Source organism: Pipistrellus kuhlii, unplaced genomic scaffold (genome assembly GCF_014108245.1).
Source record: "Pipistrellus kuhlii isolate mPipKuh1 unplaced genomic scaffold, mPipKuh1.p scaffold_m20_p_12, whole genome shotgun sequence".
In the NCBI taxonomy this organism is placed as follows: Eukaryota; Metazoa; Chordata; class Mammalia; order Chiroptera; family Vespertilionidae; genus Pipistrellus; species Pipistrellus kuhlii.
The window spans coordinates 7,979,855-7,998,217 of NW_023425427.1; the positions used below are offsets into that span (position 1 = coordinate 7,979,855).

The 18,363-nt window shown below is 42.3% G+C and overlaps 1 protein-coding gene across 8 annotated transcripts in view; it reads right to left on the minus strand.

The window, feature by feature from the left end:
- Positions 1-18,363, minus strand: part of PALM2AKAP2 (PALM2 and AKAP2 fusion) — a 259,879-nt gene that overhangs the window by 185,813 nt on the left and 55,703 nt on the right. For all 8 annotated transcript variants that reach the window (XM_036433054.2, XM_036433053.2, XM_036433052.2 and 5 more), the window contains exons 2-3: positions 14,003-14,083; positions 5,315-5,445 (exon numbers count right to left, since the gene is read on the minus strand). In XM_036433054.2, coding sequence (XP_036288947.1) covers positions 5,315-5,445; positions 14,003-14,083 — 212 coding nt within the window. The remainder of the gene's footprint in view (positions 1-5,314; positions 5,446-14,002; positions 14,084-18,363) is intronic.

Consider the following 18,363-nt stretch of genomic DNA (forward strand, 5'->3'; position numbering starts at 1 on the left):
TCTTTCATCGACATTTCTAGCTCTCTATCTCTCTCCCTTTCTCTCTGTAAAAAAATCAATAAAATATATATATTTTTATTGATTTCAGAGAGGGAAAAGGAGAGAGAGAAACATCAATGATGAGAGAGAATCATTGATTGGTTGTCTCTTGCACATCCCCTACTGGGGATTGAGCCCACCACCTGGGCATGTGCCCCCAACCAAAATCGAACCTGGGACCCTCCACTTAGCCAAACCAGCCAGGGCTTAAAATAACTTGTGTTGAGATTTTTGACCATGTGCTTTGGAGTTAAGCAGAACTGAGTTCAAAGACTCACTCTTTCACTGGTGAATAGGGCCGTTTTAGGCAGCATGTTGCTTTACATCCTAAGCCTCAGTTTTCCCAACTGTATTATGGGCATCATCATGAATCATTGCTACTTCATAGGAGTGCTAGAGGGTGAAGTGAGAAAACTAAGGAATTAATGGGGGCCAGGAAGCTAGGTCATTACCCAGAACAGAGTACGAGACCAGTAAATATTAGTCATCTAGTATATAAAGATAACATCTAGTATATCTAGTTTTATTTTGGTGAGACAAAAAGAAAGGGAAGGAGAATAAAGTTGGAATGCCGAATGTGGCTGTGTGGGCGGGACACAGGCTGAAGGGCACAGGTTGGAATGCCAATGTGGAGGCTCCACTCACCGCTGAGAAAAAAACAGTGCACCATGGAGTTAAAAATGGCAAATAGGAAGAACACATTACATCCTAAGCAAGTGTCCATTGCGATTCCAATGAGCATTTCTGTGGTTGCCTTTTCTAGAATAGTTATTCGTGAATGACTGTCTTCTTGGTTGCCAAAATCCCATAATATAACACACACAAGCTTAGGCCTGATTTAGACCAGTCTTCTTCCCTGAGACCCAAGAATGTGGGAAAGTAGGTGAATTCTGGTCTATATCAGACACCAACGGAGGCACTCAGAGAATCTTAAATTGGAAGCAGAAATGAGCCAGCCCACTTGCACCTTCAATTTTCTTTTAAAAAGTTATCCTCTCTGGCTTAGCAGCTCGGACCTCAATATTTTATTCAATGAATATTTGATGTGACATATTTTAGAACTGACAGCTGTTGAGATGAAAGAGTCACCTCTGTGATGGGGCTTTGGTTTCCTGAGAGCTTACACTCTTTCCCCCAGTCTAGCCTGCCCTCAAACCCATTTCCTTCCACACAGTGACTTTTCTCTGCACAGGTCTATTTGTCCAGAGAAGGGAGTTCTAGCCAACCTCTCCAATGAGAGGATTTCAGAATACCAGAGCTGCAAGATCCTGAGAGAACGCTCATTGAAGAGATGAGAATAGCAGACAGAATGAGACACTCACCCTATCTCAGTTTTTGAGCAAATTTTCTGCAAAGCTAGAACTAACTTCCTGGCTTTGAGACAGCTCATTCCAATTCCGTTTACTACTTTACCGGGGTAATTCCAGGACGGGGAGCAAAATCCCCCAATATTTCTCACTAATCAAAGAAAGTTATCAACACTATACCTCAAGCATTTGAATAAAACCTGATGACAGGAGAAAAGGAGCCTTAAGTGAGAAAATCACAATGCAGATGGGCCTTGTTGATTAGAGCAGACGTGAAGTAGACAGAGCTAGTGTGGATCCAACTGTGTAGAATCTCCAAAAGCATCAATACGAGATTCATGTGTGGCCCCCCCCAGGGACCTATCACATACCGCGATGGCGTGGACAATGGTTGACAACAGGCCCAAACTGGAAACCATCTTTTGGGCTTTCTCAATATGGTGCTTCAATGGGAAATAAGGCATACAGAAGATGTGACATTCCAACTTTTCACAAAAGAAACATTTTTAAAGAAATCTGTGTATTGATGTTGCTTTAAGTAATTATGACTTTCCTTTAAGTCTATTTTACTTCTGGTCTCTAGAGAGCCAGGAATATAATCCATAGACGACACCATCCTGACGCTGCTCCCAGAAAAGTTGTGCAGAAGAATGACAACCTATTTATCCATTAGTATGACCAGTTCTCTCCTTCTTCTCCCGCCACTCTGATGTCACCACTTCAAGGCATAGTGTCAACCAGAAGTCTTTGAAAAATGGTGGTGAAGTAGCCAGCTTTCCTGACCTGTATAATTTTTAGCCTGGTAAATCAAGGACGTTTGTAATCAAGTTGACATAGAAGCTTGCCTCCACCATGGGGCCTATGACAGAGAGCCTGAGCTCTATGCCAGGCAGACACTCTAGTCCCAACTACAGGAGTCCCAAAGCAGGTTTCGAATTTCCTTGAGTCAAAGCACTAAAATCAAGGGCCAGGGTTGTCCTGATTTATCTGTTTGTGTGAAATCGATTTTCTTATAAACACTATTTACTTCTCACTTCCCTTGGCAATGTTTAGGTATTAAAATGGGATTTTGTTTTATGATCTATTCTCTTTTTTTCCATTTACAGCAATTTTTCTTGAGCCTGACCATGCAAAAGTATTCCTTGGAACATTCTTTAGAAAGAACAAATCACAGGGCTTCTCACTTGGGTCACCGAATCCAAATTTCCTGGAATGAGGCCTGGGAGTCTGTATTTATAAAAGCTTCCCAGGTGATTGTATGCCCAGGATTTAATGGTCTAATTACATGTTTCCTTCCTTCCTTCTTTCTTTCCTTCCTGTTATAAACACTGCATATAACAGTTTGGGAAGAGAGACAACATTCTCAGTTCCAAAGGTACTAACAATTACCATGAACATTTTGGAAGGAAACATGTCTGTAAACCTGGCTACTGGCACTATAAAGAATTTTAGAATCAGAATTAGAAAGATGGTTATGTTCTTCCTTCTTGAAGATATCTAGGAAAATAGACATATGTTTAATTCTCATGCTTTAAGCCATTATCATATTCAGAATGGCCCAGACATAAAATATGAAGATGTGGCATACATCCTATGTACACTTGAAGTTCTGAGGTTGCTATTATCTTTTCTTATCTAAACGAAACGACCCAAATTTCCCTTCATCTTCCCTTGTGGACAACCTCCCTGTTCTCTGCGTTCTATACTCTCTCCTGCTACTTCAGGTTCTTCAGGTGACTCTCGGTTCAACAGGGACCAAAATACCTTCAGGGCACAGCTGTACTAATATGCTTCATGGTTTGAAAAGAGTTCACGTATCTCTTTAAGAGAATCTAATTGGTTGTTGGGGAGGGACTTAGACTAGTGGACTGAAATAAAAAGATCTACAGATGAATGTTTTGCTTCACAATTCTAATGTTTTTCAATTCTAATTTCTGTTAGAATTTCTTTATTGAGTGGTTCAGCTGCATCTGATCTGTAGCCAGTTCCCAGATTCCTATTATGTAACCATCAGATTCTGAATTTCATCTCCAAGTGCACAACGCTCCTCCACCCCAAACCCTAGCCACGGTTCTTGCTATGGACACTGTGCCCAGGCCACCTGGTCCCCAGGATTTTCCAAGTTGGACTGGAGAGTAAACTCCCAGGCCTGCCCGGCCAGGCAGGGGACCCCAATGCACGGTGCATCCAGCCCCAGTTCTTTGTTCAGCACATTGCTACGGAGCACCTACTCTGCGCCAGGCCCATCTGTTGTGGTTATGTAAAACCAGTAAGAAAGAAGCAGGAAAATGCCTGTCATTTTTAATAAGGCAAAGAGATCTTGTATCATGTCACCAGTCACCTCAGCCAAAAACACCATGGACCTGTCGCTTTGAGACTTGAAAACAAACTGCTTCTCAGAACTGCCTTTTCCTCTCCAATTTATTGTCAGTATTTCCAATAACCCGTGGCTCCCTCTTCTTTACCTAAGATGCAGCAAGCTGAGCCTCTTCTGAGAAGAAAACCCTGAGGCTCAGGATTCTGAGTGGAAACATCCTGCTCCTCACCTTACAGCCTCTGGGCTTCTAGCAGGAAGCCCTTTACTTTCCTGAGTGTGCGCGCGTGTGTGTGTGTGTGTGTGTGTGTGTGTGTGTGTACACAGACAGGGTGGTGCAAAAGTAGGTTTACTGTTGTCGGTACACAAAACACAGTTTATTCTTGTATTATTATTTATTAATTGTTATATTATTTCCCATATGAACAACCGTAAACCTACTTCTGCCCATCCCTGTAATGAGCAAAGTTTAGCCAAGATGCTCTGAGCGCCCTTTAAAATGTTTTTATTGATTTCTAGAGAGAGAGGAAGGGAGAAGGCTAGAGACAGAAACATCGATTAGAGAGAAACATCAATCAGCTGTCTCCTGCATGCTCCCTGCTGGGGATAGAGCCTGCAACCCAAGCATTTGTCCTGACTGGGAATCAAATTGGGGACTTTTTGGTTCATGGGTTGGTGCTCAACCATTGAGCCTTACTGGCCAGGCTCTGAGAGCCCCTTTAAAGGACATTAGGGCAAAAGCAAAGTAGGGACACAGGTCCAGGGCTTTCCACCTTGGATGGCACTCCTGGGGTCTCCTAGATATTGTCTTCACTCATCAGTATAAATGGCTGGTAGCAAGTTAGCTATTACCCTTTGCATTTTAAAAGAGCTTGTACCTTAGGAGAAAGAGCTGGCACTCCAAGGTGAATTTTGGGCAGAATTCGGTGGTGTGGGGAGGTAAGGTGAGGGGAGAAGTTGGTCCTAATGCAGCTACACTCACCATCTCCCACACCACCCCATATCTCTGGCTTTCTATCCTGGGACCTCTCCTGGCAACTGATCCCACATGGAACCTACGTGGCTGCTCCTGCATCAGCCTGGCCAGCCCTCGGCCCTCGGAAGGCACTTATCTCCCAGCCTGGAATGTTCCCAACCTGGCTGAGGGCCATATAGGAGCCAGCTCACCCTCTGAGCAGTGGAAGCAGGCAACCCACAGGGGCGTCCTCCTTTGGGACTCCCGTACTCTTCATTTCAGTCCCAAGCCCCTTGGTTACAGTTTCCCCACATCAGATTGATCAAATAGAGCCAACTGAAAACAGACCTACTATATAGCAGCCATAACAGCTAACAGCTTTAGCCAAAGGAGAAAAAGACAAACCCTGATAGAAAAACAATGGGGCATTTGGTGAAGGGACAAGCTGCTTACAACAGGTCATTGGTCTCTGAAGACATCACTGAACTGTATGACAGCCCAATACCGTAATTATTACTGAGAGTATAACTCTGGATTCTCTGGAAAAGTTTAAATGGTATCAGTGTGCTCTTGTTTAGGAAGATAATCCTAAATCGCTGGATAAAGGGCGATTGCATTGAGCAGGCCCCCTAGAGGACAGTAGTGGTCACTGCAATGTAAAACCACAGCGTGGGGGCGCTGGGCGGGGAAACCACCTACCTCTGAATGTTATCTTCAAGTTGTTTGACTCTGAATTCATCCTCCTCAGACTGCCGCCTCCTGGCTTCCTCCTCCTCCGCAGTTCCAGCCGGCATGCCCTGCAGCAGCCATTTTTCCCGAAGCAATTTGGACTGGGGATGAGAGGAGAGAACAGACTGATGACACCTTTCAGACCACAGCACCTCTCCCTCCTCAGCCTCCGTTTTAGCTGTGCCCCTAGCGTCCCCGTCCCCCTGAATGGCAGCTTTCACCTCCTCACTAACTGGGCTCCTTACTTCCCTCCTGCCCAATCTCCGGAGAGGGTTCTCTTTCCAAACTTCTATTATAAAACATTTAAGTTTGAAAACTTAAAAACAAAAACAAAAAAAACACCACACAAGCAAACAGAGAAAGCTGTAAAATGAAGCCTGTGTAACCTCATTTAGATTGAACAATTATAAACGTTTTGACATGTTTTCTCATATGTTTTTCACCAAAGCATTATAAAGTATATAAGGAACATCATGATATTTCACACACACATATTTCAGCATGAATTTCTTGTTTAAAAAAAGAAATTATGAATTGCGGTTGCATTATAATATTTCCTAAAATCACCCAATATTCAGTCCATCTAAAAGTCTTTTTAAAAGATTAATCTATGCCATTCCTTTTCTTAAAAACTCTTTAATACTCCCACCCATTCTCAGAAATGGTCTCCAAGTGACATTAAAATCACACACACACACACACACACACACACATGCCAGTGTCCTAATACATCCTGGAGTGAAATGAAAAGTTTTTGTGTTTCAGGTCAGTTCCTGGAAAAGATGATTACTGCTTTGAGAAGGAAAAAGGAAAATAGCTCAAGAAAAAGGCATGTTGCAACTCCCTAAAATGAAGAGCAAGATGAAGAAGGTAGGTAACATAGTTTTTGGTTTGGGTTTCCATTGCATTGACCCTAGATGGCAGCTGGCAGCTATTGGATGTCTGCAGAAGCTGGCCCGAGGCACTGAGGCTGAGTGTCCCAGTGGACAGGTGGGTGGTCATAGGAATGGACCACCATGAGTATGCATGGCCACGTCTGCCTGAGGCAGGGCACACAACCAGCTCTTCCCAACAACAGGGACAACAGCTACGAAGCCTGTTGACACAGCATAAGCATGGAGTTCCTTGGCTCCCTGACAGCACCTGTATCAGAATCTCATTTAACCTCTTACACAGGGCGAGCAAGGTTCAAGGAAAGGGTGCGCTCATACTGCTTAAGAGCCAGGTCATGTATTACTCGGAGCCAATTAAATATCATTTCCAGAAATGAGGGAGTGGGCTATGTCTTTAAGGTTGAGGACACAAAATTCATGCTCACTGCAGTTTCCTTTCTATTGTTCTTATGAGAAGATATACAATTCAAGTTTTAAATTAATTTATTTTTTAAAATATATTTTTATTGATTTCAGAGAGGAAGATGGTATTAATGAAGGAGAGAGAGATATTAATGATGAGAAAGAATCATTGATCACCTGCTACCTCCACACCCGCCTCTGGGGATTGAGCTGCAACCTGAGTGTCCTGACCAGGAATCAAACCATGACCTCCTGTTTCATAGGTCTACCCTCAACCACTTAGCCACACCGGTGGGGCTAGACTCCCAATTTTATGTAGGATTAAGGGCTACTTGTTATGAACCTATAAGATGAGATACTAAATAGCACTAATATTTAGTAACAGTGAATTTACATCTCACTAGTGGTTCTAATTCACCATCCCACCGAGAAGTCCAGCAGCCATTCAGCACCCTGGAGACGCTGCCAGGTGCCCATGAGCAAGTGCTGATGGCTGGAAATCCATCCTTGCAGAAGGCCCTTTTGTTAGCAATGCTGTATCAGGGTGGTGGCCGGGTAGCCAAGGTTTTCCTTGGTGTTCTTCTTGCTTTTTAAAGCGAAGTCATTGTTGGTGGATATCTGTTTGCTTACTCTTCAAGTGCACAGAGAAGCATATTTATAACACTTGACCTGTAGCTTTCCAGTAATTAAAGACACGAGTCTGTTCATGTGTAAGGCATTCCTAATTGTGCTGCTGAAGTGACTGTTGACAGGAACCAACCCCTCACTCCAATATACTTCAATAATTACACAGCACTCATGGGTAACATATTTCCTGCACATAAATAGTTTTCAACTACTGCCAAGAAGAATACAAACAAAAGGATTTAGAAATGTATGGAGCATTTTTAAATAGTATAAAGTTATGTGTAAGAACTCACAGTATAGTTTGTTTACTATGCTGCTCTCACTTCTGTGCTGAATTGCACCCCACATTCATATGTTGCATTCCTAACCCCCACTACCATGCAATGTGGCTGCATTTGGAAACAGGGCCTTTCAGGTTAAGTGAAATCAGTGGGATATGCCCTGAGCCAATATGACTGGTGTCCTTACATGATATCTGAAGCCATGGTATTGGGGGACGATGATGATGATGATGATGATGATGATGATGATGATGATGATTCTTACAGAACTCTCACTGCTTTAAATGCTTTACATACAGATTCATTAAACCTCTACAAAAGTTCTAAGAGGTAGGTGCTAATTCAGAACCTTGTCCATGGTCACACATGTAGTAGGGTGTGCATCTGAGAGTTAAAGCTAAACAACGCATTCTGCTATCCTGCTTCTGCTATCCTGCTTCTACTCAAGAGTCATTTCCCCTGCAAAGAGGATTTACAATATCATCAGGCATCGCTGACCTATGCCTGAATGTGGGTAACTATCTCCCAGCTTGTCTAACAGTGGGTTCCCTATTGGTGCTGTCTCCCACTCATCCCCCAGCCCCTTATATTCAGGGGCTGTATCTTTTTTTTTTTTTTTTTAAGTGAATTCTTTTTAAAAAATATATATACTTTATTGATTTTTTACAGAGAGGAAGAGAGAGGTATAGAGAGTTAGAAACATCGATGAGAGAGAATCATTGATCAGCTGCCTCTGGCACACCCCCTACTGGAGATGTGCCCGCAACCAAGTTACGTGCCCTTGACCGGAATCGAACCCGGGGCCTTTCAGTCCGCAGACCGATGCTCCATCCACTGAGCCAAACCGGTTTTGGCCAAGGGGCTGTATCTTTTATTCATCCACTTGCAATAATCAATAGACACTGAATGAATCAATAAATGAATCAATCAATCAATCAACGAATCTTAGACTATTAAAAAATGCTTTAGAAATCATCTGATCAAACTCCGCCCTCCAGAGCTTTATTGAAGTATAATTGACATGTAAAATTGTATTTATTTAAAATGTACAATATCATTAGTCAAATCCTTTTCATTTACAGGTAAGATGTTTAATTGTGATTTCTTCTTATGCTTTTACTCCCAATCTCTCCTTCGCCTGTAACTAACATTGTGTTAGTGGATGATGGGTAGAATCTGAATAACTTGAATAGAAAAAGGATTAAACATGAAGTAGGAAACAGCTGGGCTTGTTTTCTCATTCATCCGTGTGCCCCCTCCAGTCTCCTTCCCTTCCTCCCCGCTGACCAGTTTAGAGGTTTTGTTAACTGAGTCAGTCCACACAGAAGCCAACCAAGACTTCTGGTAGAAGAAACCGAGTCTTAATGAACTTCTACTCAAGCGGTTTACAGGGGGCAACGCGATGGAAAAAACGATGAGTGAAGTTCCTTTACGCCATGTGTACCCCGCTGTCTGTTCAATGTTCTACAATTTGAAACTGGCCTTTCACACACACTAATAACCGAGGAAAGTCTAAAATGAGCGCTGAAGGCTCATAAAAGGGGGACACAGTACAATATCTCTGCAGCGAGCCTCCTGATACCCCTAGGCTATGCAGCAAGTGACCTTGGTGGGGTGACAATAAATAGTTCTCAGGGTCACAATTCAGTCTTTGATTCCTCCCCCCCCCCCCCCCCATTCAAGTCTTGAAAGAAAAAGCTGTGGTTTTAAAAACATAATGACAATGTTCCTAGCTTGGATTAGAGGGAAACTCCAGGCAGGGTCTTCTGCTCATGGATAAATAATTCAAACGCAGCTTATGTATTGGAGGTGATATTAGCAATTTGATGGTGACAGTGCTGACTCGGGCACACAAACCTTTGTAAGTGTGACAGTCCCAAAGGAGTTCATGTGGCAATACGCACTGTGCTGGGACCTTGAACCGACCAATAAAAGAGACAAATCTCTGGCAATCCAACCAAGAGGCAAAGGGGATATTACATTCGGTCTGTTCTGACAGAATACAACAGTTGATTTATTTTTTAAAAAAAACTCACATTATCACCAGCCACATAATAAAAACAATAAAAATAAATAATCGTTTCCATGGAGTAAGAAGCCAAGACAATTTTTCGAAAGAAGAATAGCTCTTGCCTTATGAGATATATTCTAATATATTAAAAAACCTGGAGGGATTAAAGGAGGATAGCATTGGCACAGGAATGGCAGATGGATGGTGGACCCGAGGATACGTGAGAAATGTGTGTGCGATTAAGACTTTTAAATCAGTGAGGGAAAGAATGAATTAATTGATCCATCATGTTGAGACAACTAGCTCACCATCAGTAAAAAGTAACGTTATTCCTACCTCACACCTTACAGAAAAATAAATTCTTAATCCTAGCTGGATCGAAATGATTGAAGTAGAAGAAACATCATAGGTACGTGTCTGAAACGGAGATATTCATCCCAAGGCTAACATCAAAACCAGAAATCACAATATTAAAAGAATGTTAATGGGATTTCCTAAAATTATAAAGTTTTGTATAAGAATTTGAAAGAATCCATATTCAAAAATTTATCAAAGAAGTCAAGGTCAATGTATTTTAGATACAAATGTTAATATTATTTTATTTACAGGCTGATGAGGCATGTGAACAAGAAGAATATATCTTAACTTAATAAAATATGTTGGGGAGAAAAAGCATAGAAGGATATACTTGTGTGGGTTATATGTGGGTGGTGAGTATATAGTTATGTTCTTTCTTTATATTTTCCTGTACTTTTAAATCTCACTTTAGCAATGATTATACATTCCTTCCTTTTATAATCAGCAAAAATAATACAGCTGTTAAAACTGCTTACTGGCCCCATATGGGAGCATTTTTTTGGGGAAATTCTTACATCACACATAGTAGATACTAAATATAGCTAAGGATCTTGTAAAGAGAAATCTTAGTTTAATTTTCCCAGGTCTTTAAAGTACCTGGAGGTATCTTAGTTACTGGGTTATAGCCGCTAATATTTCAGCATTTTATATTGATACTTTGGTTTTTCATTGCATTCTCACATTTGTTCATTGTCCATATATAAAGTAATGATATTCTATGTTGTGGAGTTATTCACTGTATAGCTCTAAATTCTATAATTAGCAAACATATTAATCAAACATACCAGTATCAAAACTACTGTCTTGTATTCTACTTATTTACTTTTACAAGAGATGCATGAATTTGTCTAAATAATTCATCTCACTGCATGAGAATAAGTATCCACAGATTATTTGATCATGAGAATTATAACTTAATAAACATGAAATCCAATTCTATTGTTCTATTTAATTTAACTTTGCACCAAGATTACTTATTTCTTAGGGAACATCTGGGGTTTTGTAAGCTGGTGAAATGAATCTTAATTACTAACATATTTCCTGAGATTATCTACATTAAGGAACTTCCAATAACTACTGTGGTATGTCTCCACATGGTCTAAATTTTCTGGAGTCCATGATCATGTACTTAGAGTAGAGAGACATGGGATGGTAATGATGGTAAATACATGTGATGATGCTAGTCGGCATCTAGACAAATTATTCAAAAGGACACATTTCATTTGAAAAAAAAAAAATCAGTGTCTAGGAGAAAGCAAGATTATAGAGGCAGACAGCCCGGCACTCATATTTACAGTCTTTAAGTTTTGGAGCAAATCACTTGGTCTCACAAATTTGTTTCTTTGCTTGTAAGACAAGGAGAGTAATATCTACTTCGTGGTCCTTAATGAGGTGACGTATTTAAAGTAACAACCGCCTAACAGGCACTCAATAAAAAAGAAAAAAAAAGAAAAGAAAAGACTATTATTGAGAAGGGAAAAGAGGATGACAAGGCTGCTTGCTACCAGGAGAACACTGGCTGAGTCTCCGCCAAGAGACTCACAGAGCAAGTACCACCTCCATGAGTGCTTGCACCTTGGAGTGAGGCTGCCAAACTTGAAATGGAATCATCACAGAGAGGGTGACTCACGCTCCTCAAGTTGAGTCAACAATTAGCTGATCTGAAAGAGAACATTTCTCTCTCTGGTGCCTGAAGTGATCATATCTCTCAGTCAGGCACCACCTTCCTTAGATGAAAATAACTCAATTGTCTGGGGGCAGGGGAAGCCAGAACAAACTGGGGGAGGAGTGGTGAGGGAAGATTCTCCTGAGTCACAGGGAGGCTAATGGACGCTCCTTGCCTAACGGCAGACCCCGCCTCACCAGTGCAATGAAACAGGGCTGGGGTCTCTCTCCAGGGGCCACATAACTCCCTTCGGTCCTCTGAGATGTCCTTTCTTATTGTTCAAGGCTAGCGATCCACCTCATTCTGTCTACACAGGTCTTCCCCAGGGCCAGAAAAATGCACTGGTCTCCACGTATTAAATGGCCATCATTTCCAGTCCTCTCGCCTCCAGATTATGACGAGGTTACCTTGGTGAAAGGACGGGTTGTTTCCTTAGCCAGCCAGTGAAAATGAGCATTTTTACCAGGATAACCATTAAGAACTATCCGATTCCCTTGTTTCCAAGTACTTGAAGGAATCTTACTGTTTGCCCATAGAATAGTAAGTCATTTTAACTGCTGTTTCTGTTGATTGGATGGATGGATGAATGGAAACATGGACAGATAGGGACATGGATGGATGGAGGGAGGGAGGGAAGAAAGAGAATGTTGTCACACTGTGCTGGACGTTAGTAATAAATGAGTCGTTGGATCATTATTCCAGAATGATGATGATGATAAGTTGGACAAAAGAAATTTGATATTCTCACATATGCAGATTGTCTGACTTCCGATTCAAAGAATGCAAAGGCAAAAAAAACCCGAAAAACAAAAAAAATCACATTGACCTTAAAAAGGAGAGAGGCTGGCTGTCTAGTAAAAAAAAACAACACAGCCTCTCATCTTTCTGTCCTCTAATTAACAAGTTCATCTTTAACCAAAAATTCTATAGATTTTAGTATATTTTGCATTTTTTTAAATAAGGAGTTGACTGTACACTGAGCCAGAGACCCAGCTCTGTCCAGAGTGACCTTGAACAATTCACCTGGTTCTATTAAGCGTTCCTCAGCCCTCCTCTCTGTCAGGAGAGGAGGCTAACTTTAGCCCTCCATCCTCCCCCAGGAATATTCGAAGGAAGGAGCAACAGCATATGGGACATACTGCAAGCTCCTACAAAGGAAGGTCCATACGTGGGTGTACAGGACGAGCAGAGAGAAAGGGGCACTGTCCTCGGTATCACGCTGCTTTTCCTCCTTTTCAACTCATCCCTCTGCTTACAGCTAATGGCAGCCGGTGAGTACAGGAAGCAGATTTAGGTCGTGTTGCTATTTGAGATCAGCAGCCGGCTTGCTGAGGATTTACATTCTGAGGACTCATTTAGCTCCACCCTGTCTTCCAGAGAAGAATGAGACATGCCACCATGAAGGTCCTCCCACCATGAACATTCCTCAAAGGATCCGGAGCTAGTGACCCCCTGCCAGGCAGCCCCACCCTCCCGAGCAGCCCTCCCAGCGCTGCGGCTCTGCACGTGCAAAGAGGTGGCAGGAGCGCTGCCTCCGGAAGCCCTGCGCAGGGTGGGCCAGCGGCAGGTGCCGGCCGGCCGGCCGGGAAGGTGCTCACACTGCCCCGAGCCTGCCCCTGAGCCTGCAGAGAGCAACATCCGGCAAGCAGGGAGCCTGTGACAGTGACAGAGCTTTCTCCTGGGCGGCAATCAATTATGATGCTTAAGTGCATGGTGTCTTTAAGAAAAAGAAATAAGTAAACAGCGCCTGCTCCCTTCCCACCCCACACCCCTCTCTACCTCCGTGCCATGGAGACCCAACCAAGTCAAATCATTCAAATGCTGTCGTTTGACCAACTGCCTGTTTTAATAGAACACTTTCCAAATTGCTAAAGTAGGGGGTTGGGGAAATGAATAATCTGAAATTCACTGGGCTGCTCAGCACTCTGCTGTTATCTTCCTTTTCTCCACAGCAAGAAGGAAAGTTGCTAATATTTAAATATATATATATATATATATATATATATATATTTTTTTTTTTTAAAGAGCATTCTGTTAAAGATATCTCTGAGAACCTTGAACAAACACACTTAGCACCTGTGCACCGGAGACACAGCCCGGCGCACGCCCTCGGCCGCCCTGGGGAAATTCTCTCCCGGCTTCTATATATAACCGCCGCATTGCACAGGCACACTCCCCCAACCTGTCCACAGGCACGCTCTCATCGCATCCTGCTTTCAGACCCGGGGATGCTGTCACAATGCCGTGGCTTGGAGAAATTCCCAGGAAGAGCCCAGTGATGGTTTCCTGGCTGAATGAAAGAGAGCTCGTTCAGCCAGCGGCAGCGCCTTGATGCCGCCCGCCGGAGGCGGCTCTGCCCAGCTCTCTGCGGGGCGAGTGGCGTGTCTAATCAGGGAAGGGGCTCGTGGCTCGGCCGCTTACCTTGCAGTGCTGCAGCAGAAGTATCTGCTCGTCGAGCTCTTGTCGCTTGCCTTCTATTTCAGTCTGCCTCTTTCTTTTCTCCTTGAAAATAAAGAGAGAGAGAGAGGCTGTGAGAGAGGGTGGGTGTTGGCTCCAGGAAACTGGAAGGCAGGCAACAGCAGCAGCAGCAGCAGCAGCAGCAGCAGCAGCAGCGCACATCTGTACAGACACTTGCAGAGATGCTGGCTGGGCATACACGCACGGTCACCTGCCCCTCCGTCGCTGGGTGTGCTGCAAATAGCAGCCTTCCCCGAACATGTCTGCTGTGGGCTCGGTGAGTGGGAGCAATTCTCCTCCCTCAGCCAAGCTGTAACAATTTAATCCAGGAGAAAAGGTGGCTTCTAGACACACACACACACACACACACACACACTCACACTCATGTTCTGAGCAGTGTTAATTTGGAGACAAAGAATTAAAATATCTTGATAAAAAACACAGAGGCTGTTATAAACTGCAAATAGGATAGAAAAAAAACCACAGTGGGAGTTCTAGGGTAGAGTTCTTTGATCGAAATCATATACACTTATCATACCAGGTAATTTCAAATGTCGTAGGACAAATCATCCCATTGGACTTAACCCAATGGTGCAAACTAGGTGTGAGCTCTTTCTTAAACTAGCCTTGTGGGGGCGGGGGCATCTCATGTGGGTGGGGCTCGCGGAGGTTCTGATAAATATGAACTCTGGGGTTGGTCTGCCTGCATCCAACTCCTGGCTCTACCATTTGCAAACAATTTGCTCACCTCTGGCAAGTCCTTTTACCTCCTAGGTCTAAGTCTTCTCTTACATAAAGAAGAGACAATAATAGCACCCAAAGCATATGGTTGAGGCATGTGTTAAGTGAGATAATACATGTAAAGGACTTAGAACAATGCCTGGCACATAGTAAACACTCAATAAGTGTTATTTGCTATTATTCTTATTGGCACATACTACTTTTAAGGAAAGCCTAAAAATTGGGTTTATTTTAGGGGTGTATTTCCCTTGTATTCACAGCATACCCTTTCTATTGGAGTGCACACTTAAGACTTTTCTTCTCCATACTCTGCAAATGTAACCAATAATCATCATGTGACTGGGCATTTATCCAAGAAACACAAAACACTAATTCAAAAATTCATCTGCATCCCCATGTTCATTGCAGCATTATTTGTAATAGTTAAGATATGGAAGCAACCGAAATATCTATTCGTAGACAAATGGGTAAAGAAGATATATTGGAATATTATTCAGCCATAAAAAGAATGAAATCCTGACATTTGTGATGGACCTAAAGGATATTGTGCTAAGTAAAATAAGTCAGACTAAGACAAATACCGTAGGATTTCACTTATATGTGGAATCTGAGAAACAAAACAAATGGACAAACAGAACAGAAACAGACATATAGATACAGAGACTGCTTTGACAGTTGCCAGAAGAGAGGGGAGGTTGGGAAGCAGTGGGTGAAAAAGGAAAGGATTAAGATGTGCAAACTGTCAGTTACAAAAGTAGTCAGGTCAAGTACAGCACAGGGAATATAGCCAATAATATTGCAACAACTATGTATGGTTTCAGATGAGTACAGTGATCACTTCATAAGTTATAGAAAGGCCTAGTCATTAAGTTGTACATCTGAAACTAATATAATATTGTATGTCCAATGTAACTGAAAATTAAAAAAAAAATAAACAGCACATGGATGTGATTAATTTAAGAACAGAAAGGCTTTCCCTTATGCTAGCTTATTTGTCCCATGTTTTCCTTCCAATGTGCCAAGACAGATACTGCCCTAAATTATTTTGCCTTACTCACATATGCAGGGAGACGCCTGTTAGACCAGACAAAATGGCATCTTACAACACGACAGCCAAATCCTGGAGAAGATAATAATGGAGAAGGCTGGCTGCTGTTCTCTGTGTTAACAGAAGCTTTTATTTTATGTAGTTGCTATGTTTCTGGGTATGTGCTCACACCACTGCTATTCAAATCCACATAGTAATAACTTGTTATAACCAAGTTCCCGGTGCAATGCCCAGATCTTAAGAAATATCTTGTAATATTTCTGGGACATATCCAATTCAGAGACACTGTGAGGCCCAAGAATATTTTTGAAACTTACTATTTACCAAAAAAAATCTAATCAATGGTGCATCATTGATGCTGTTTAACCCCAGGGTATATATCCAAGAACACGCAATATATGACAGTAGGCAAGAAAAGTGAGGCTGGGTGAGGAAAGTTCACCTGCCCAGCCACTCAGAGTTACCACATGAAAAAGCAAGGACCTCCAGGACCAGCCACTGTCCCTACAGTCTAGGATTCCTCCAGAGCAGGTTTACTGGACTTTTATCATTCATTCTCATTGACTATCGGGATATGGATGGTCCTACATTTAAATACAGAGCCAAGATATAGTATGTCAAGAATACAAGATGCTGATGACTCAATAATCCCATAAGTGTTTGTTGAAGGTTGTGTGTTTGTTACAGACTGAATATTTGTATCCTCCCAAAAATTCATATGTTGAAACCCAAATCCCAATCTGATAATATTAGGAGGTGGGGCCTTTGGGAGGTGATTAGGTCATGAGCATGAAGCTAATTAGTGCTCTTCTAAAAGAGACCTCAGTGAGTTCTTTGGCGCCTTGCTCCCTGTGGAGACACAGCAAAAAGACACCGCCTGTGAACCTGGAAGCCAGCCCCAACCAGAGACTGAATCTGCTAGACCTTGATCTTGGACTTCCCATCCTCCAGAGCTGTGAAGAATAAATGTCTGTTGTTGATAAACTACCCAGTCTACAGTATGGACTAAGACAATGTTCTAATTACTTGGTCATTTGCAAACCTTTCCTAAGCTATCCACAAGAAAGTGCTCACTCCACCGTTGCCCACCATCATATTGGTGACTCATGTCTTGAACAGAACACATATTACCAGATGTTTTGGGTAGCGAATCTTTATATCTTGAGTAGTTGATTCACTGATGGCCACTGGGAACATATATAATCATGAAAGCTGCAGATTTAAGTTAGTTTTTAAAGAATAGGTAGGAATTAGGTAGATACAGATTAATGGGAGGTGTATTCCAGGCAAAGAGAACAGTGCAAATGAGGGCAGAAATGCACTTCAGATTCCAGGGACAATGAACAAGGAAATATAAGTGGGAAGTCAGGTTTGCCTTTAGAAGTAGAGAGGAATGATTCAAAAGTCTGGCCGGGACTAGATCACTGAGGGCCTTGGATGTCAGGACAGCAAGTTGGAACTTTAGTGTATGGCCAATTAATGCATTGTAGGGTTCTAAGCTAGAGAGTGATATAGTGAAATGACATTTTTTGAACATGAATCTGGCACTGGTGTATAGGATGGATTAATAGGGGTTGGGATACTTTTCCTTTAAAGGGCCAAACAGTAAATATGTTAGGTTTTGCAGGAAAAACGGTGTCTATTGCAACAACTCAATGCTGCCATTGCCATGTGAAACAGCCTTAGACAATATATAAATGAATGTGTAGGCTGTGTTCTAAAAAATAAATCTTTATTTACAAACACAGATGGTAGGCCAGATTGAGCCTATGGTCAGAATTTTCTGACCTGTGGATGAAAATATCATTAAATGTCTTAGAAGGATGCTACATTCACCCAGAATGTGGTGGGAATGGGTAGACAAACAAGCTCACACTAGCTTAGGCTGTTTCAATCAGAATATAATAACCATAATTTATCAGACTCGGGACTAAACAGATCTAGGGGAAGAGGCAAGGGCATGTCTTGGCTTTGAGCCACACAGACCAGAGAGTGCTGGTGTAGGAACCGGCAATAGTGGGAAAACAGTATTTCCCCTCTGTGCTGGATTCGTATTTTCCATGGGGAAACTCCTTATTGAGTTAAAGCTTGAAAAGAGCCAGTTGTTAACATATGCAACCAGATATCAGCATCAGCACATTCACATTTGTCAGAGGAGAACCCTGGACTCGGTCCCTGAACTTGGCCCCATCTATGGCTGTTACAGAATTATTCCATTAGTCGAGTCCCATTCCATGGTGATGGAGTTAGGTCCTGAAGTCACTCCTAACCATATAAGATGTAAGATGTGCACTCATGAATTAGAGATGTACTAAACTAAAGTATGGCAAGTTCAAGCCAGGTACTTGCTTGCTTGCACTCCTGAGGTCTGAGCTGTGCTTCTCAGCTAATTAGTCTGCTACTTCCCAGGTTTCCCCTTCCCAATGAATGCCCAAACAAACCACTGATCTTTGGACATCAGCCTACATGATTTCCTTTACTCTCATCATCTATACAACCTACATAAGTGATAACTTTCAGATCTACATTTTCAACC